Here is a 20,984-nt window from a genome sequence, read left to right on the forward strand (position 1 = left end):
TTACATTAACCAATTATTTATGCCAAACAAATAAACACTTAAATCAAATGTGTTGCTTTCTTTTAATTCTAACATCTTTTATCTCTTCTTGTCTGTACAAAATTACTACAGGATTCATAATACTGTACTTTACCAATAAATTTGATTAACACAAATTTATTATCAAATGCATAAATTAATTTGGTCAATAAATAATCTCATCTACTCATCTTATAAAATTAAGAGCAGTTGTAAAGTGAATAAAGCAGCCACAATCTCAAAACAGGTTGCACATTTAAACGTTTACAAATGGATTGATAAAATGTGTTTTTTGATTCCTGCAGAAACAAGACCTCGAATAAAAATTGTATTTATGCACTACAAACATTTACAAAGGCAATTAAATAATCAGATTGGCATGTTTCATTGTTTACTTTAAAAATAACAAAACATTAACATTTATTGTTTTATAGTAAAAACTTAATATATACACAAAATATGCAAAAATAAAATAAAAATAGGTCAATAATACTTCTGATGATATTCAGTTCCCCCTCCCTCTTGGTGGACAGTTTGATGGTCACAGGTAGAAAGGACCTCCTGTGACCCCAGCAGACCACAGCATAGGAGATGACACTGGAACCACAGACTCAGAAGCTCATCAGCACGGTGCTGCAGATGTTGAAGAACCTGAGTGTCCTCAGAAAGTACATACAGCTGAGTGCTGATAAGTTCTTTGTCCAGTCCAGTTTGTTGTCCAAGTACACTTCCAGGTTTTATACTCAGATAACTCCACCTGTATAGAGAATTTGTTTAGCTTTTACAATCTGGATTCAACAATCAAAAATGTAAGTTTAAAATAACTTTATTAATTCCAAATAGCTTTGCCTTGTAAGAGGTGTTAAAAAAGGAGAGGAAAACTTATTGACAAAAATACATCAAAACAAAACAAAGAGATGAACAATGAACTGAAGTCGTATGAAGTGGAATCAGCATTAATAAATGATGATTATGATGGTGAAAACATTGGAAACATAGATGTGATGATGATGAAAACAGTAAATTAACAGTCATGATAAACTATAAAATCTAAATACTGAAAAGTAAGACAGTGTTTCTGTTTTGGTCTCTCACCATTCTTCTTTCTGTAAATGATGAATCCAATCACACCAGTGAGGACAACAAGAACAACGACTGTGATGATGATGTAGATGATCATCCCCATGGAGGACTCTGTTGAAAAAACAACAACAAACACTTTTGATGGTAATGTTTTGAATTTACAGCATCAAATCAGTGTTTTATTGATGCTCTGTGAGACATGTGATAGTTGTGTGTATTATTTTGGTGGAAAGAATCCGTTTTGAGAAGAGAGAACATGGTTTTGAATGTTGTGTTGTTGAATGTCGACAGCGTAGTTAACTCTTTTCAGTTTGTGTCTAGAGTTTTGAGAAATTGAGCCAAAGTTTCTGGTTTCTGTTTAAAAAATTGTAAAAAAAAATTGTAATACTGATCTAAACCATGAAAGTATTTGTAAAAAAGGAAGTGATAGAAAACATCATATGAAAAGAGAACATACATTCCTGCATAAAGACTGCAGGATTATTACAGTAAATTAAATGAGTGTTTGCCAATATCAGATCATAAATTGAAGTCTTACCATTGCTCTTGATCTCAGTTTTTCCCCACTTGGTCCTGATCACAGCTTTGTCCAGTTTGGTGATGACGTCCTTCTTCACACCAGAGATCTGAAACACACAGTCGTACCTGCTCCAGTCTTCAGGTTTGACTGATGAAAGTTTGAGATCAACTCTCATCTGGAAGGTCCCATCATGGTTGGGGAGGATCTCTCCATGGTCCACGTCCTCATGAATCTCCTCTCCATCTTTCCTCCAGAACATTGAGACTCTGTCAGGGTAGAAACCTGTAGCGTGGCAGCTGACTGGAGAGGAGGGAGTCTTCTGGAGGAGAGACACTGAGGGGAGAACTGGAAGACAAAGAGAAGTTTATATGTTTTATATTGCTTCCATATCAAGTGTGTTTAACAAAATAAGTGGTAGCTCAGGGGGAAAAAGACAGATGAACATAGGTGAGGAGGGAATGAGAGACCGAGAGAAAAGAAAGGAACTGTGGTTATAAATAAAGATTAAAGAGAACAGAGAAAGAAAGTAATAAACAGACAGCAAGAAATAAGAGAGCTCAGACAGAACATGAAAAATACACATTAGTGTATATGTGTTCATATTTTCTCTTGGAGACCTACAAAGATTAATGTTCAAGAAGTTGCACCAGGTCAAATGATTCTACCTGTTCTCAGCAGAGAGCTCTTTCCATAGTTCACATATTTCTTCACCCAGTCAGGACAAATCTGGGTGAGGTAGTTCTTCAGCCATGCGACATCACCTTTGTTCTGATCCCACTTGTGTTTAGTGATGACAGCCTGTGGTGTTGGAGCGATCAATGTCTCTGTCTTCAGGTCAAATGTTATGAAGTCTTCTCCATCATAACTGTACTGGTCATAACCAGTGACCTCATCAGTCTCATCATCCCAATCACAGCCGTACATCTCTTGGTAAATGTGAACACCTGAGAGAGAAACAACAATAAACTAGAGTAAAATCATAGTAGTCAGCTGAATAATAATTATAAAATCACATCTGACAAGCATCAAAACAGTAACTGCTGTTATCAACTTGATGGAAACAATCAATGATCATCTGAACAATGTGGATGATTGAGAGAGAGAAATCCAAACACAGCTCATCCTCTGTTCAACAGACACTGATCCACAGAGACCAACACAAAAGATGTTGATTAATTTACTGTTTAAGTAGGACACTGACACATTTATCAGCAAATAATAATAAGTTTGTTTTCGGAGAATCGACTGCACCTACTGGTAACGTATCATTACTATTATAATTATTCTGGTTAGTCACATTGTACTGCTATTATTCTGAACATAACTTTACATACAACTCATACACAGTCATATTATGTTATGTTTTATTTAGCTACATTTTTTAAAATATATAGATATTTAAATAAATTTCATGATAAAAACAATTTACATGTTTTTTTTTTATTTCTGTTGATTATAACTAACATGACTTATGAGGGGGTCATAGTGTTTTAACTGCTCATAATAATAAACCTTACACACAACATCCACAACATTAACAGTGTTAGTTGTTGTCCTTTAATACTATCAGCAGGCAAGTTTTTTTTCCCTTAAAAATTAAAATGACCACAGTGAAACAGGGCTGAGTTAAACATTGTCAGTAAAAACGGCAGCTAGAGGCTGAGGAACCCAACTGTCTTAACACTTTACTATTCTCTCAATATTTAATGTAAAGATTAAAATATTGTATAAATAATACCATTGAAATATTAAACAATTATTTTATTATAACTGCCCAATTTTTGTAAATTAATATAAATTTAATATAAATATTTATTTAATTAAATATGAAATAATTGAATATCACAAGACAAAGATGCAAAGTCTAACATTAAACAAAATGCTATTATCAAATTTTTTGCTTTTTTGATTAATTAAAAATCTTAAATTATTGTTTAAAACGTTGATGGTTAAATTTCTCATCATCAATTAAAACATTTTTTTATTTTTTATTTTTTGACCTACAAGAGTGGAGGTAGGAGTACACAGGTGGACTACATCCTATGTAGACAAGGTCATTTGAGAGAGGTTAGTGACTGCAAAGTGGTGGTAGGAGAGAGTGTAGCCAGACAGCACCGCATGGTGGTGTGTAAGATGACTCTGGAGGTCAGGAAGAAGAAGAGAGGGAAGACAGAAAAGAAGACCAAGTGGTGGAAGTTAAAGAATGAAGAAACTTGTGAAGAATTCAGGCAGAAGTTGAGACAGGTTCTGGGTGGTCAGGATGAGCTTCCAGATGACAGGGAAACTGCAGCAGAGGTTATCAGGGAAACAGGTAGGAAGGTGCTAGGTGTGTCATCTGGAAAGAGGAAAGACGGTAAAGACACTTGGTGGTGGAATGAGGAAGTACAGGAATGTGTCCAGAGGAAGAGGTTAGCTAGAAGGAAGTGGGATGTAGAAAGGACTGAGGAAAGTAGACAGGAGTACAAGGAAGCGCAGCGTAGAGTGAAGAGGGAGGTGGCAAAGGCCAAACAGAAAGCTTACGATGAGCTGTATGACAGGTTAGACACAAAGGAAGGAGAGAAGGACTTGTACAGGCGAGCCAGACAGAGAGATAGAGATGGGAAGGATGTGCAACAGGTAAGGGTGATTAAGGACAGAGATGGAAAGGTACTAACAACCCAGGAGAGTGTGCAGAAAAGATGGAAGGAGTATTTTGAGGAGCTGATGAACGAGGAAAATGACAGGGAAAGAAGGGAGGAGGATGTGGATGTTGTGGAGCAGGAAATAGCAGAGATTGGAAAGGATGAGGTGAGGAAGGCTCTGAAAAGGATGAAGAGTGGAAAGGCTGTTGGTCCTGATGACGTACCTGTGGAGGTGTGGAAGTGCTTAGGAGAGACAGCAGTGGAGTTTCTAACCAGTTTGTTCAATAGGATTCTAGAGAGTGAGAAGATGCCTGAGGAATGGAGGAGAAGCGTTCTGGTTCCGATCTTTAAGAACAAGGGTGACACGCAGAACTGCAGCAACTACAGAGGAATAAAGTTGATGAGCCACACAATGAAGCTGTGGGAAAGAGTAGTGGAAGCCAGGCTTAGGAAGAAGGTGGAGATTTGTGAGCAGCAGTATGGTTTCATGACCTGTAAGAGCACCACTGATGCTGTTTTTGCTTTGAGAATGTTGATGGAAAAGTACAGAGATGGTCAGAAGGAGCTGCATTGTGTCTTTGTAGATTTAGAGAAGGCGTATGACAGGGTGCCGAGGGAGGAGCTGTGGTACTGTATGAGGTCGTCGGGAGTGGCAGAGAAGTACGTCAGACTAGTTCAGGACATGTATGAGAGAAGTATGACGGTGGTGAGATGTGCTGTAGGTCAGACAGAGGAGTTCAAGGTGGAGGTGGGACTACACCAAGGATCAGCTTTGAGTCCCTTCTTGTTTGCTATGCTGATGGACAGGCTGACTGGGTTTGAAGCGGGTGGAGGAAAGTGTCAAGAGTGTTGTGTGACAGAAGAGTGTCAGCAAGACTCAAAGGAAAGGTGTACAAGACAGTGGTGAGACCAGCTCTGCTCTATGGGTTAGAGACGGTAGCAGTGAGACAGAGACAAGAGGCTGAGATGGAGGTAGCAGAGATGAAGATGTTGAGGTTCTCCTTAGGAGTGACCAGGTTAGACAGAATAAGGAACGAGTACATCAGAGGGACGGCTCACGTTGCCTGTGATAGCAACAAAGTCAGAGAGGCCAGATTGAGATGGTTTGGACATGTTCAGAGGAGGGATAGTGAGTATATTGGTAGAAGGATGTTGGAGATGGAGCTGCCAGGCAGGAGGGCAAGAGGACGACCAAGGAGGAGATATATGGATGTCTTAACAGAGGACATGAGGTTGGCTAGTGTTAGGGTAGAAGATGCCCATGATAGAGTTAGGTGGAAAAGGATGATTCGCTGTGGCGACCCCTGATGGGGAAAAGCAGAAAGAGAAGGAGTACCAATTTTTTTCAACAATTTATAAACATGTTTTAGCATAAACACAAGTTTATCTTATCTAATTCTTGTCATTATAAATTTTAATACATTTTTTACATTGTTATATTATCTACATTATATTTAGTAGCTTTCATCCAAAGTCACTATCAAATGAGGGAAACACAAACTCAACATGTGAGTGAGCAAGTTGGGGATTGAACCACCGGCCCTGTGGTCAGTGGACAACCTGCTCAACCTCCTGATGCACAGCCCACATCTCCATCTGTGGTTCAGGAGGTAAAGCCTCCACCCTGATATCTGAGAAAGTGATGAAACAATCCTCATCTAGTTACATTTAAATTAAAATGATATAAAGCAAAGAGAAGCAGAAAATTCTAATATTTTAATTTAACAATTAAGTGAAATATTTAATTACATTTAAAAATGTAATTAAAAAGCAATGTACACTTTAACCTTTTTATTCTTTATTCAGTATTTTAGTCAGTTTAATTTTATTTTTTATATTTGTGTTGAGCCTAATTCTGTTTATTCAAATGTTGTTAATAGATAAAACATTGTGAGCATGTGTGTAGTCACATTTGTTTACTACTGTACAGAAAATAGAATGAAAAGAAATATAAATATACCATTAAAAAGTGAAACGTAAACAAACCTCCAGTTTGGTTGAAGCGTTGCTTTGCGATTTCAATGTTGCCTTTGTAGATCTGCTGGGTACCCAATAAGTTACCAGTGTCCCTCTCCAAGTACTGTGGATCATCTGCTGTGACTTTCTTCATCCAGTCCTGTTTGGGTTCTAATCTCCTGGTGTTACTGTCATAATAAACCATCTGAACTTCATCAACCATCCCAACAGCCACAAACTCCGGGAAGTTTGGGACTTGTGAGGACCCAGTGTAGAAATACTTCAGAGAGTGAGTCACTGTAAGAAAAAATAATGATGTGATTATGTCAGGTTTATTCATTAAAGTTTATAAATCACTAAAACATTTTATTTTCCTGAACTGTGGAACTAAATAATTGAAATTTAAAAGACAAACAATGATCTCTGTTGTGAAGCTGATAAATAAATAAATCAGTTTAAATGTTTTTATTATCTAATCTGAAATGAAGCCACTCTTATTATGTTGTTATCATTAGTCATTAACCAACATTTTTATAAAAACAGACATCATCTAAATATGCAGTGAGAGTTTTCAGTTAGTGAAAACATTTATTCTTCAGGATAAATCATTGTTTACACTAAACATTAGAATTCACAGACTTGTGACCACGAATTATATCGTCAGTGAGACTTTTAGTTAGATTAAATTATATATTATTTTATAATATTATGTTTTTACTGATTACAGTCTCATGTGTTCTATTTACACAATTATATTTATTTCCCTATAGCCTGATTTCTAATGTTTATTTTAAACCTTTTTAAAAAGTGTACAGGAGCTTTATTTATTAATTGTTAATAGGTATTATTTATTACTTACTCCAGCATGCAATATTTACATGCGTGTAAATATTACTGTCCAAATTTGGCCTCGTACTAAAATGTTTTACAAATCAAGGAATTAAATCAAGGTCTTGGTTATTATAGGTCTAAAAACCAACAGATAATACAATATTTGTATTTGGGAATAGCCTATATATCACAAAATGTTGGCAGATTGTATTTATTGTTTCTTTTTTTATATTTTTAGATTATATTTCTATTATTTTTCATATTTGATTGAGACATAGGCTACTTACAAAAATCTACTTATCGGCACCATCTAGTGTACAAACTATGTAATAGCAACACTGCGTGATTATTGCTGCAAATGCTGTTTTAGCCCGAACCAGCTCGGACGAATCACTCTCAATAGTTCTGATAAAATATATGAAAATATATTAAGTATAGGAATAAAATTTAGAAGTATAGGAAAGACATGATTCATGGGGATTTTAACTGTAAGGTAACGAGTTAGTTTTTTAAAATAGACATGTTAAAGTCTTTAAAGTCGTCCTGAAACTAAACATCAGAGACTATCAACACACTTTATTTCATATATATGTACAACAGACCGACAAACTCACCGGCCGCCGCTCCCTGGAATCCAAGGAGAGCCAGAAAAATCAAGACCTTCATTATAGGGTCTGAATTTACTGGATCAACAACGTGAGTGTTCCTGTGCTCAAACACAAGCTGCTCCAGCTTAATCTTCAACAACAAACTAAGGTGAAAACAGGAACAGCTGAATATGTAATGTGAACCAATAGGAATTAAGTGAAACTAAGAAATGCGTATTAGCCAGTGAAAGAGGAAGGAAATAGCCAACCACCCTAAACCCCCTACTGACAAACTTCGAGGGTATAAATAGTTCTTGGTGGTGTACTGTTCATTGCATCTGCTAGATGCCATTAAATACAAATACAAAAAAATACACACATATCAGTTGTTTTTGCTGCTCTTACACACAACCTATAAAATCATATTTCACACAGAAACAGTCTCACTAAACACAAGCATTTACCCTGTTTCCCTAGAGAATCAACCAGTAACCAACTTCTTGCTTTTTATTTTTGTCACCCCTTCCTCATTTCACATTCACCCTTCCCCCCTTCTTGTATGTTTATCTTTCTGTTTTGACTGTGAATGACGTCTTTGTGAGAATTACTCACATAAGTTCTTGTTGTAACTTGCTTTCTGCTATTTTCCTGCCTTAGTTGAAGACTCTTTATCAGCCTAAAATACTTGTGTTTTGGACCCTGTGCTCTCTTTTGTACTTAGTGCATTAAACCTTCAGTTTACTACCACCTCTGTGTTTTGCATTTGGATCCAGAATTCAGTTACAAACAAACATGTAGAATAACATAGATTTAGAAGAAAACTAACAATGTGAGGGCAAAGTGAGCAACATTATTTAACAAACATGAATTTCAGTCAGTGCTCCATAAATATTCAACATACAACAGACACAGTACAGAGGAGGAATCTGATGTCTTCAATGACCAAGAACAAGTTCTGCAACAAATGTCACATCCTTCACATATAGCTATGATCTTATATACAGTTACATGATTTACAGTAGTATTTATTAAGTGGAGAAAAGAGCAGGAATTTGTAATGTTGCAGTTGTTTAAATATTAACTTTATACATTGATCACAGCATTAAAACCACCTGGTGCACATGGCCCAACATGGGTTCTCTGGTCTGCAGCTACACAGATCCAGACACAACAAGATGTGGTGCACTGTGTGTTCTGATGACCAGCATTACATTTCTCCAAAACCAACCCCTGTACAACATAACTAGGTCACACCAGGTGGTACTAATGTTGTGGCTGATTGACGTACAATATGATCAGCATGTCAATAATTCCAAACAAGACTTAAACAAAACAATAAAACAAATCACTTACCACGACTGATCCTAATAATGGTGATAATACTCAAAAAAGTCTGATCTAAACTGCAATATTGCTGTATTACTAAGATTACTTTACAGATCAGGGCTTTTTTTCCATTGTGAACATTTAAAGTAACACACAAGCCTTTTCTTTCCTATCTGAAGTCAAATTATATGTAACAATTAATTACAAGTGTACATGGCCAGAAATCACTAATAAAATCGATCTGTGACCAAATAAGTAAAATGACTCATCCTCCACAACAAAACTTCTTAATATAATCAAATTTTTTATTTCTCTGTGTCAAAACGGTACATTCATCATGGATATTACATTATGTTTCATTAAGAAATACCTTCACTCTTGTGAATGTTTTTCTGCCATAATGGCTTTATTAACAGTTGAACGAGTGTAATTCAGTTACATTTCCAACCACAGCCTGTTGTTCCAGTTCCACTGGAGAATTTTTTGTCAAGCATTTTGCTTTAAAGCATGAACATAACATGTAAACATTCATAGTGCAGGGTGGAAAAAAGGAGGGTCAACCAGTTATTAAGTTCACATACTTTTTCCACTCTGTACTGTGAATGTTTCCATGTTATATTCAATAAAAACATGAAAACATATAATGTTTGTGTACTATTATTTTCAGCAGACTGTGTTTTTGTTTTGTTGTGAGTTTGATGAAGATCAGAGCACATTTTATGACCAATTCATGCAAAACTCCATGTAATCCCAAAGGGTTCACATACTTTTTCTTGCCACTGTAACTCACCTTTAGAGTTAACGGTACAGTTGTTCCATGACTTCAAAGGTGTTCGCAGCTGTGAGGTTAGAAACACATTGTTAGTCAAATCATGACACTGTGAAACCTTTCTAATGAAGAAATCTCTTGTGATCTATTAAGTTCATGTCAGGTTAAAGAAAAGAATGAAACCAGTTTTACTTACGAGATGGAAGGGGTTTGGCTGAAATAAAGAGAAAATACAAATAATTTTAGTTGTCATAGTTAAAAACACCTGAACTTTAGGTTAATTATTAAAACCTCCTCTACTCACTCTAACATATAACTAAATCTCTTCTACCTTTAGTTTAGATCTGACATTATTTTCCAGCATCAACATGCATTTTGAAATTTGTTTAGCTTTTAGAATCTGAGTTCAACATTCAAAGATTAAGATTAAAATATCTTTATGAATCTCTAATTGCTTTGCCTTGTAAGAGGTGTTAAAAAAAGAGGAGAGATAAAACCACACCAACATAAATAGAAATGTCAACACATGACAAAAATAAAAAAACAAAGAGATGAACAATGAACTAAAGTTGTATGAAGTGGAAATGGACACTGATAAATGATGATTAAGATGGTAAAAACATTGGACACAGTGATGTGATGATGATGACAACAGTAAATTAACAGTATGATTAAGTCATGATAAACTATAAAATCTAAATGCTGAAAAGTAAAACAGGGTTTGTGTTTTGGTCTCTCACCTTTCTTCTTTCTTTAAATTATGAATCCAATCACACCAGTGAGGACAATAAGAACAACGACTGTGGTGATGATTATGATTATCATCCCTATGGACGACTCTGTTGAGCAAACAACAAACAAATTACAGATGAAGCAGGTTAGAAAAAAAGAACTTCAATTTACCAACCAGACCAAAGTCCTGGATACTTTATTTGTCCTGTATGAGTTTGTCCTGTTTATTATTTCAATTGTCACTGATCAGTGGTGAAGTGATCAGAGAGTCTATAATCTCTAAATTAAGCTTACATATTGAAATTATTCAACATGGTCTGAAAATGGTTCTTAAATGTTTTTAAAATAATAATTCTGGCTGTTTTGATTAATAATTCTGTATTAATCAAAGTAAACATTAAACAGGCAGCACAAACTATCATATATTGATAAACAACACACTCGTATACTGCACATTTGAATATGTAACATAGTCGCATGAAGCCGAAACATACATGCTACACTGCTGATGGTAGTGTTTTGAATTTACAGCAGCAGTGTTTGTTTCGATGATCTGTGAGACATGTGACAGCTGAGTGTATTGTTTTGGTGGAAAGAATCTGTTTCGATTTCTTACCCCAGTTGGTTCTGAGCTCAGCTTTGTCCAGTTTGGTGATGATGATGTTCTCAGCACCAGAGAGATGAAACACACAGTCGTACCTGCTCCAGTCTTCAGGTTTGACTGAGGAAATGTCCAAGTCAACTCTCATCTGGAAGGTCCCATCATGGTTGGGGAGGATCTCTCCATGGTCCACGTCCTCATGAATCTCCTCTCCATCTTTCCTCCAGAACATTGAGGCTCTGTCAGGGTAGAAACCTGTAGCGTGGCAGCTGACTTGAGAGGAGGGAGTCTTCTGGAGGAGAGACACTGAGGGGAGAACTGGAGAATAAAAGACAACTTCTAGTTTTTGTTTAACAATTTATAATTTACAATTTTTTAAGTAATATTAAACAACACATAGACAGCTACAAGAGAGACATGCTGGAATAATGAGGGCTTAAGAGACGTGAGAGTGTTTGAAATTAAAATAAATAAAGACAAACTGTCAGGTAATGTGGACCTGTTCTCAGCAGAGAGCTCCTCCCATCACTCAGATACCTCTTCAGCCAGTCTGGACAAACCTGGGTGAGGTAGTTCTTCTTCTGTGCTGAAATAGCTTGACTGTCCCACTTGTGTTTGGTGATGACAGCCTGTTGTCGAGCAGAGATCCATGTCTGCTCCTCCAGGTCAAATGATATGAATACTTCTCCATCATAACCAAACTGATAGATGCCGCTGACCTCTGTTGACCCTTCATCCCATTCACAGCCGTACACCGTTTGGAAAATGTGAACCCCTGAGACAGAGACAGAGACTTCAGTACAACAAAACATCAACTGAAGCTGGATCATTGCTACAACAACCTCTTCCTGTGAAGGAGCTACAGACCAGACTGGGTCTTAGAGACAGTCTGTGTCCTGATTGGTCCATTCACCACCCAATCATTCAATACAATTAACAAATTATTGTGTAGTAAAAATCTAAACTTATTTTTTTTAAGTAGAAATAAAATGTAAATTCACCTCCAGTTTGGTTGAAGCGCTGCTTTGCGGCTTCAATGTTGGCTTTAAAAGCCTGCTGGGCTCCAGAAAACCTCCCAGTCTCCCTCTCCCAGTACTGTGGACCTGTTGTCCTACTTATCCAGTCCTGTTTGGGTTTGGCTTTCCTGGTCTCACTGTCATAGTAAACGACCTGAACCCCATCAACCAACCCAACAGCTACAAACTCTGGGATGTTTGGGATTTGAGAGGAAGCGTAGTAGAAATACTTCAGAGAGTGAGTCACTGTAAGAAAAAGTTTAGTTTCTTTAAAGGAGTAGAAATCATGTTCTTTACCTGTCCTAATAAAAAAATAATGTATATATCCTAATAATCTCTGATATGCAGGCAATATGAAAAATATAATATACAAATTATTATTAATTTAATTCTTGAACAATAACATTATTTTCTGAGATTAAATACATCACGTTTAAATGATCATGTTACACATGAATCAGGAGGTGGCGGTTCGACTGTGTAGGAAGAAGGTTTACAAACGTCAACTTTAAGTTAACGAGTTAAGTTTAGAAATAAAAAATTAAATCCTATGAAATAAACTTTATTTCAGACGATTAATCCATCGATTTAAAAAAAAATGTGTCACTCACCCGCTGCCGCTAGTTTTAATCCCAGAAGAGACAGAAAAATTAAGATCTTCATTATAAACGGAAGAGGGAACAGGAAGAACTGACACAGTCTGAGCCAATGAGAATTTAGTCTGTCAGCGTCACTTGGATCTGGGTAAAATTGAATTAGTGACGGCCCCAAGGATTAGATTTGATCTGTGCGCAGTAATATCTGGTTATTAAAAGAAGGGAAACAGCGTTTAGTGATCAGTTCCACTAGTTCAATCTTCTAGAAGCCTAAATGTGCAGCAGTGCAGTTTCCCTCAAGTTTATAAATAGTATTTATTTGAAATAAATACTAAATATGATACAATTTCATTACAAAATGGGCATTAAGAGGGTAAAAAGCGATTTTTGTTATGTTTAGAAAACTATGCATTTTCTTTAAGCACATTTAGATTGGCATAGCACAAAATAACAAGCTGTGGGAATTTGAAAACCTAGACTAACACAATACTTTCACTTTGACATAACTGTTTTTTTTTTCTTTTTAGACAAAAATAAAAACAATAATTAAATGTTGAAATAATAAGCTTTATTTAATCAGGAAATCTAATTTAGACTAGACAGACATGATAATAAAATATATAAATACAGCACATATATACAAATTAACAGTAAAATACTCACTCTCACCAACAATTATCAAATACTGTCAATCACGTTCTTTAACCGTTGAATTAAAAAAGGACAAACTCAACCCAAAAACCCTTAACCAAGGAAAAATGGCAGAGACCTCGGGAAGAACAGCAGAGCAGGTTTCCCTCTTCCATGATAAACAGACTGGAAGTTACTGGTGCATGTACAGAGCAATGAGTAGATTTTTAGACAGTCAACTATACAAATATATAAAACTACTGTGAGAGGAAATCTCGATCCTGATCCAGAGGAAATCAATAATTATTTGTCAAAGCAGAGCTGGAGAAGCCTCAAACTACAGGTGCACCAGCTCGTGGAGAGTTGATCTTCAGTGACATTCAGCAGTTTCTGCAGCATCCTCTCCACAACCAACTCCAAAGATTCCTACAAGTCCCCAGCACAGAGCCAGTGTTTTCATGTTCCTCCAGCCAGGAGATCACAACAAAGAACACTGCAGTGTCCACAATGCACTGGTAAAAGACTTGCAACATGTCTCTGCATAAATGGAAAAATTAAAAAACAAGAAATTACTAAATTTAAATTACTAGCTAATAGTTGAAATTTTATAAATCAATAATCAACCTTCTATAAATCATCTTCTGTAATATTATATTATTCAGCTTCATCTTTGTTGTGAAGAAGTTAAAGTCAAAGATTTTCTTTAACTCACAGTTTAATAGTGGATAAGGAATCATCATTTACTCACTGTGTTCAGGCTGCATTGTTGTGTGTTTAGTGTTTTGATTTCATTGGATTGGATTCATCACAGCTGTTTGCAGCTGTAAGGTTGGAAACTCATTATTAGTTCACATCATTACATTGTAAAACTTTTCTAAGGCAGAAATCTCTTGTGATCCATAAAGTTCATGTCAGGTTAAAGAAAAAAAGAATGAAAACCAGTTTTACTTACGAGATATATGTCGTTTTTCTGAAAGAAAAATAAAAACACTGATAAATAAATCTCCTCTATCTTTCTGTTATTATCATTGTCATAAACATTTTTTACAAATACAAATAATTTTAGTTGTCATAGTTAAAAACAACTGAATTTTTGGGTCATTATCATACTATCCTCTTCTCACTCATACATAGTCACTCACACAAGTAAATCTCTTCTACCTTTAATTTAGAGCTCATATTTTTTTCCAGCATCAACCCACTTTTTGAAATTTGATAAACTTTTGAAATCTGGATTTAGCATTCTGAGATTTGAGATACATAATATAATATATAAAATATAACTTTATTAATCTCAAACTGTTTTGCCGTGTAAGACATGTTAAAAAGGAGAAGAGAGAGATAAAGCCACACCAAACCACACTTAACAGTCACAATAAACTATAAAATCTAAATGCTGAAAAGTAAGACAAAAAGTAAGTTACAATTCCTCCCTTGGCCCCTGTCTGTGGGTTTGTTTTTTGTTTTGTGTCTCACTTTCCTGCCATACACCATATGTGGACTTCCTCTTCCTCCACGCTCCACTCACCGGACTAATTACTCATTCATTTCACCTGTGCATCACTCTGTTTTATAAGCACCCCTCAGTCTTCAGTTGGTTGCTGGTTTGTTGCTCATGTTCATTCATGCTGCACATGACACATGGTTTGTTCCCACTTGTTTGTCAGTTGGTCTTCAGTTCGTCAGTCATTTTGGATTACCCTGGACTCTCTGTTTGTTTCAACTGCACTTCGTTTGTTTGCCCCTGGTTTCGTTTGTGAGTTTGTTTGTGAGTTGCCTGCCTTTCGCAGTGTATTTTTTGTTGTAACTTTGTCCTGTTAGCTTTGTTTGTTTGTTCCTGTCTGACCTGCTTTCTGCAGTGATTTCGGTTTGTTATTTTGTACATCTAGTTTGTCTGTTAGTTATTTGTCCACATCAGTGCGTAGTTCTTCGTTGTTACTTTGTGTGTCAGGTTTGTATTTACCCACCGTGTTTTTGGGTCTCTTTTAGTTGATATTTAGTTAGTGTTTGTTAGTTCCTTGTGTCCCCTGCCCTTTTGTTAATAAACCATCCTTTTGTTCTTACCTGTTTGGTCCCCGTCAGTTTTTTTCTCACCATTCTCATTTCTGTAAATGATGAACCCATTCACACCATTGAGGACAAGAAGAACAACCACTGCGATGATGATGATGATGATGATGATAATGTAGATCATCATCCCCATGGCCTCTGTTGAGCAAACAACAAACACTTTTGATTGTAGTGTTTTGAATTTACAGAATCACATCAGTGTATTTTTGATGCTCTGTGAGACGTGATGGCTGAGTGTGTTGTTTTGGTGGAAAGAATCAGTTTTGAGAAGAGAGAACATGGTTTTGAATGTTGTGTTTCTGTCACGGTTCAGCTCTTCCTGCCTGTCTGCCCCTCATCCCCTTCTCTGCTGAACTGATTCTTGCATTTTTGTGAAAATAAACCTTTTTAACTCCATCTCGCCTCAGTGTGATCTCTGGTAATGGAGTCTTATCTCTTGACTCGTGACAGCTATTCCGACTGGGGCCTTGCAGAACTCCCAGACTTAAGTATTTGTATATTTTGTGTTAAACCTTTAAACTTATACTCGTCTCTTTGTGGTCTCTAGCACTGGAGTCTAACCCCAGTTGCATGACAGTTTCATTTTGCAAGAGATGTGGAGTAGTTAACTTGTTTCAGTTTGAGTTTTGAGAAATTGAGCCAAAGTTTCTGGTAATGTGTTTAAACAATTGGAAAAAACCTGTAATACTGATCTAAACCATGAACATATTATAGAAAACATCATATGGATAAAGAACATACTGTACATTCCTGTATAAAAACTAAATTAAACGAGTGTTTGCCAGTATCATAAATTCAAGTCTTACCATTGCTCTTGATCTCATTCTTACCCCAGTTGGTTCTGATCTCAGCTTTGTCCAGTTTGGTGATGACGTCCTTCTTCACACCAGAGAACTGAAACACACAGTCGTACCTGCTCCAGTCTTCAGGTTTGACTGAGGAAATGTTCAGATCAACTCTGATCTGGAAGCTTCCATCATGGTTGGGGAGGATCTCTCCATGGTCCACGTCCTCATGAATCTCCTCTCCATCTTTCCTCCAGGACATTGAGGCTCTGTCAGGGTAGAAACCTGTAGCGTGGCAGCTGACTGGAGAGGAGGGAGTCTTCTGGAGGAGAGACACTGAGGGAGGAACTGGAAGACAAAGAGAAGTTTATATGTTTTATATTTTGAATACGTTACACATATTGATTTTTACATTTCATGTCAAGTGTATTTATGAAAAGAAGTAACAAGAACAACAGACGAATAAAAGAAACAGAAGAAAATGAGGGAGTTTGGTGATAAATAGAAAAAATAGAGAAACAGAGAGAGAATGATTAAATGTTCAAGCTGCACCAGGTCAAATGATTCTACCTGTTCTCAGCAGAGAGCTCTTTCCATAGTTCACATATTTCTTCAGCCAGTCAGGACAAATCTGGGTGAGGTAGTTCTTCTGCTGTGCCATATAACCTTTGTTGCGATCCCACTTGTTTTTAGTGATGAGAGCCTGTGATGTTGGAGCAATAAATGTCTCTGTCTTCAGGTCAAATGATATGAAGTCTTCTCCATCATAACTGTACTGATAATAACCAGTGACCTCTCCAGTCTCATCATCCCATTCACAGCCGTACATCTCTTGGTAAATGTGAACACCTGAGAGAGAGACAACAATAAACTAGAGTAAAATCATAGTAGTCAGCTGAATAATAATTAAAATCACATCTGACAAGCACCAAAACAGAGGATCTACACTGTCAGAATCTGCTGTTATCAACTTGATGGAAACATTCAATCATCATCTGAACAATGTGGATGATTGACAGAGAGAAATCTAAACACAGCTCATCCTCTCTGTTCAACAGACACTGATCCACAGAGACCAACACAAAACATGTTGATTCATTTACTGTTCTTTTAATAAAATGTTAAATTATATACAAATATTTATTTAATGAAATGTTAAACAACTGAATATTAAAAGACAAAGGCTGCATAGTCTATTATTTAGCTCGTGTCAACTGTAGCTGCTGAAATGTAAACGTGTGTTTCAGCAGGTGTGAAGATGATGTTTGTGTGGAGTAACGCTGATTTCTCTTCAACCTGACCTACGTGAGGTCAAACATTTCTGATTAATGCTCAAAATAGTTCATTGAACCCAAATGTTTGACAGTTTCTTCTAAAGACTTGTTGTTGTCAGTACGTTAAATGAACATTTCTGAAGACCTGGACCTGGATCATCAGTCAAATCTGCTCCAACACAGTATTAAAATAAAAATAAAGAAGACACTCAAACGTGCTAAATGTCAGTGTTGCTGTTTAATAAAAAATAACTAAAAATATAATAATAATGTAATAATGTTAAATTTCCACCTTTATTTATTTTTATATTTGTCAGTAACTGTAACGATTAGACACAACTAATATATTGTGTTTTTTTATTTTATTTAAATTGATTCTGTCATTTATCAGTTTTTACTGTTTGTGTGTTGTTAATTTTATTTTTTGTGATGTTATACTGTAACTCACACTGACTTTTATTATTTTCTAATAATATGTTTGTGTTGATTCCAATTCTATTTATTCAAATGTGTGAACGAAGAAAAACTTTCATAATAAACAACAGTGAATCAAATGTTGTTAATAGATAAAACATTGTGAGCATGTGTGTAGTCACATTTGTTTACTGCTGTACAAAAACAGGATGAAAAAAATATATTATCAGTAAAAAGTGAAACATAAACAAACCTCCAGTTTGGTTGAAGCACTGCTTTAGAGTTTCAGTGCTGACTTTGAAAACATGTTGGGTACTCAAACAGACACTAGACTGTGTCTCCCAGTACTGTGGATCATCTGCTGTGACTTTGTTCATCCAATCTTGTTTGATTTCTGCTCTTCTGGTCTTACTGTTGCAGTAATACATCTGAACTTCATCAACCATCCCAACAGCCACAAACTCTGGGAAGTTTGGGACTTGTGAGGACGCAGTGTAGAAATACTTCATAGAGTGAGTCACTGTAAGAAAAAGTAATGTCATTATTTCAGGTTTATTCATTATAGTTTATAAATCACTGATTCAGGATTAGTCATTGTTTATACAACACATTCGAATTCACAGACCTGTGACCACAATGTATATCCTGAATAAGACTTTTTTAGTTAGATTAAATTATATTTTGTTATATATTATTTGGCATCGAACTAAAATGTTGCAAATGTACTGTGTATATGAATGTGTACTGTAATGTACAGGAAATAAATAATTTATTTGGTTATTATAGGTCTAAAAATTACTGTCTGACCAAAAGGCTGCTGGATTTTTGTGGCTGATCCTGATATTTGTATTCGGGAATAGCCAATATACAACATGTAGGAAGATAGTGTTTAATATGAACAAATATTATCAAAAAATGTTGTTATTTATATTTCTATAATTTTTTTTATATTTGATTGAGACATAGGCTACTTAAAAAAATAAAGTTAGCGATGCCCTCCAATGGACGAAGTATGTAATAGCAACACTATTTTTCTTTTTTAAAATCTAATTATTGTTTCTAGATATTTTAGCCAGTGTTAAAGTCAGCGTGATGTAAATGACCTCAGTAAACAAGACTGTGAAATGTTTTGGGGAAATGCTTTTTAAAAAAAGCCTTTAACAGGAAGTTCTTTGCATTCAGTCACATTCTGTGATGTGTTCATAGCTAATAAATAAAAACGTTGTGAAAACAACAACAAAACGTTGAATGAATTCGTTAACAGTCGTCATTATACCCTTTACTCTGAAACACCTGTGTGCTTCCATTTTGTGTCATACTTCATTGTGGAATGACAAACACACAAACCTGTTTTTCCACCTGTGGTGTCACGATAACTAGCTCTTAATGTCTGATTCCCAGCACACAAATCATATTTTATTACATTTTTTGAATTGAAATAAAAGGTCTGAACCTGTTATAATGTACAGCTGTGGATAGAAAGTCACCTCAATACCTTTAATGTACAGCTGTGTTTTCAGGACTTACAAACAGCATTAAAGTAGAGCTTCAATACACAGAAACAACACTGAGTTTCTAAGAAACTCCCTGAAGAGTCTGTTAGATTTTGTTTCTATGGATTTTAAAAATACAACCCTGACAGGAGTTGCCCTTTGTGCCTCATAATTCAGAAACAAAAACAGATTATGGTTGTTTATTCCCAGCAGACTCCAGAAGAACCAACAAAGTAATCAGCATTAATACATACATAAAAAAGACAATGTTCATGAGTCGTCATTATAATCACTAAATTGGTGAATAACGTCAAGAGTGAAAAATATAAATAAAGTAGGAGAATATGGGCATTGTTTTTATGCAGTTTCCTAATTTAATTATTTATTTAGGAGCTGATGTTTGATTATTCTGCTGCTACCGAACCAGCTCGGACGCATCAGTCTTAATGGTTCTGATAAAATCAATTAAAATATAATTATAAGAATAAAATAAATAATATAGGAAACACATGATTCATGGGGATTTTAACTGTAAGGTAACGAGTTAGTTTTTTTTTATAGACATTTTTAAAGTCTGCAAAGTCGTCCTGAAACTAAACATCAGAGACTATCAACACACTTTATTTCATATATTTGTACAATCGACCAATTTAAAACAAATGTTAACTCACCGGCCGCCGCTCCCTGGAATCCAAGGAGAGCCAGAAAAATCAAGACCTTCATTATATGGGCTGAATTTACTGGATGAACAACGTGAATGTTCCTCTGCTCAAACACACCATGCTCTCAGTTCCAGGTTCAACAACGAACTAAGAAGAAAACAGGAAGAGCAGAACAGATCAAAGGAGCCAATAGGAATTCAGTCTGAGCTGTGACGTCACTTAAATCTGGGTTAAATTGATCCACTGAGGTTATGAACGAAAGTGAAAGTAAGAAATGTTTATTATCCAGTGAAAGAGGAGGAACAGAGGGTGGGGAAGGAAATGGGAAAGGACCATCACTTTGGTTCCACCATAACAATCATATTCCAGTTGATGTGCTCCATCATCATCATCATCATCATCATCATCATCATCCAGACCGCTTCTTGTTCAGGTCACTGAGGTGCTGGAGCCAATCAGCTGTCAGTGAGGGAGAGGCAGACTACACCTGGACAGGTGGACACTCTGTCCCAGACTAACATGAAGAACTTATGAGATCCTCAGATAATAATGTTTTGTTGATTGGTGGGATGTAATGTGCAGAAAAGTATTTAACCTCAGAGGTCAGAGGTCACTGTCAGCTGCTGATCAATTATTATTACTATTATTGGAAAACCACAAAATGACCCTTTTTTTCAACTGTTTGTCCTGATGTTGGTGTTCATGTGAGTTTGTATGTTTCTGCCAAGATGATGATGATGTTACCGCTAAATGCGTCCATTCATCCAGTCATTACTTAATCATGCATCTACTCATCTTTTACAACTCATTGTCCTGGGGCTTTAGTGCTTTAGGTGTTTTAAAGCAAACTAACTAACCTTTAATTTAATCCACTCCGTTTTATTTCATTATTTGCGTGTACTTTTTATATTTAAATGTCATTCTTTATATTCTGGTTTTTCACCACACGTGACTGTGGCACACTACCTTTTATATTCACACACATTAAAACAGATACAAA

General features: G+C 35.9%; 3 protein-coding genes and 1 long non-coding RNA gene across 6 annotated transcripts; all 4 read right to left on the reverse strand.

Annotated features, from left to right (window-relative positions):
- Positions 1-477: 477 nt before the first annotated feature.
- LOC113155504 (major histocompatibility complex class I-related gene protein-like) lies at positions 478-9,113 on the reverse strand. The gene is made up of 6 exons (XM_026350276.2): positions 7,644-9,113; positions 6,229-6,495; positions 2,287-2,565; positions 1,640-1,966; positions 1,114-1,212; positions 478-775 (listed from the first exon to the last, which is right to left on the reverse strand). Exons 1-6 carry the CDS (start codon positions 7,693-7,695, stop codon positions 762-764), a joined length of 1,038 nt encoding a protein of 345 aa, XP_026206061.1. The 5' UTR covers positions 7,696-9,113; the 3' UTR covers positions 478-761.
- A 537-nt stretch (positions 9,114-9,650) lies between these two features.
- LOC113155508 lies at positions 9,651-10,521 on the reverse strand. The gene is made up of 3 exons (XR_003298134.1): positions 10,452-10,521; positions 9,908-9,925; positions 9,651-9,781 (listed from the first exon to the last, which is right to left on the reverse strand). It is a non-coding gene; the product is annotated as an uncharacterized LOC113155508 (long non-coding RNA).
- Positions 10,522-10,940: 419 nt separating this feature from the next.
- LOC113153624 (H-2 class I histocompatibility antigen, Q9 alpha chain-like) lies at positions 10,941-12,763 on the reverse strand. Its single transcript, XM_033326265.1, has 4 exons — positions 12,672-12,763; positions 12,046-12,306; positions 11,544-11,819; positions 10,941-11,362 (listed from the first exon to the last, which is right to left on the reverse strand). Exons 1-4 carry the CDS (start codon positions 12,721-12,723, stop codon positions 10,941-10,943), a joined length of 1,011 nt encoding a protein of 336 aa, XP_033182156.1. The 5' UTR covers positions 12,724-12,763.
- Positions 12,764-13,202: 439 nt separating this feature from the next.
- Positions 13,203-20,129, reverse strand: LOC113155503 (major histocompatibility complex class I-related gene protein-like). Of its 3 annotated transcripts, none has more exons than XM_033326253.1 (7): positions 19,994-20,129; positions 18,083-18,349; positions 16,712-16,990; positions 16,187-16,477; positions 14,239-15,494; positions 14,035-14,107; positions 13,203-13,823 (listed from the first exon to the last, which is right to left on the reverse strand). In XM_033326253.1, exons 1-5 carry the CDS (start codon positions 20,043-20,045, stop codon positions 15,325-15,327), a joined length of 1,059 nt encoding a protein of 352 aa, XP_033182144.1. In that variant the 5' UTR covers positions 20,046-20,129; the 3' UTR covers positions 13,203-13,823; positions 14,035-14,107; positions 14,239-15,324. The 3 variants fall into 3 exon arrangements, with proteins under 3 accessions (XP_033182144.1, XP_026206060.1, XP_026206059.1); XM_026350275.2 differs by having other exon boundaries at positions 13,206-13,823; positions 16,187-16,489; XM_026350274.2 differs by having other exon boundaries at positions 13,206-13,823; positions 16,163-16,489.
- Positions 20,130-20,984: the final 855 nt, after the last annotated feature.

This window comes from Anabas testudineus, chromosome 11, assembly GCF_900324465.2.
Source record: "Anabas testudineus chromosome 11, fAnaTes1.2, whole genome shotgun sequence".
NCBI classification, from domain to species: domain Eukaryota; kingdom Metazoa; phylum Chordata; class Actinopteri; order Anabantiformes; family Anabantidae; genus Anabas; species Anabas testudineus.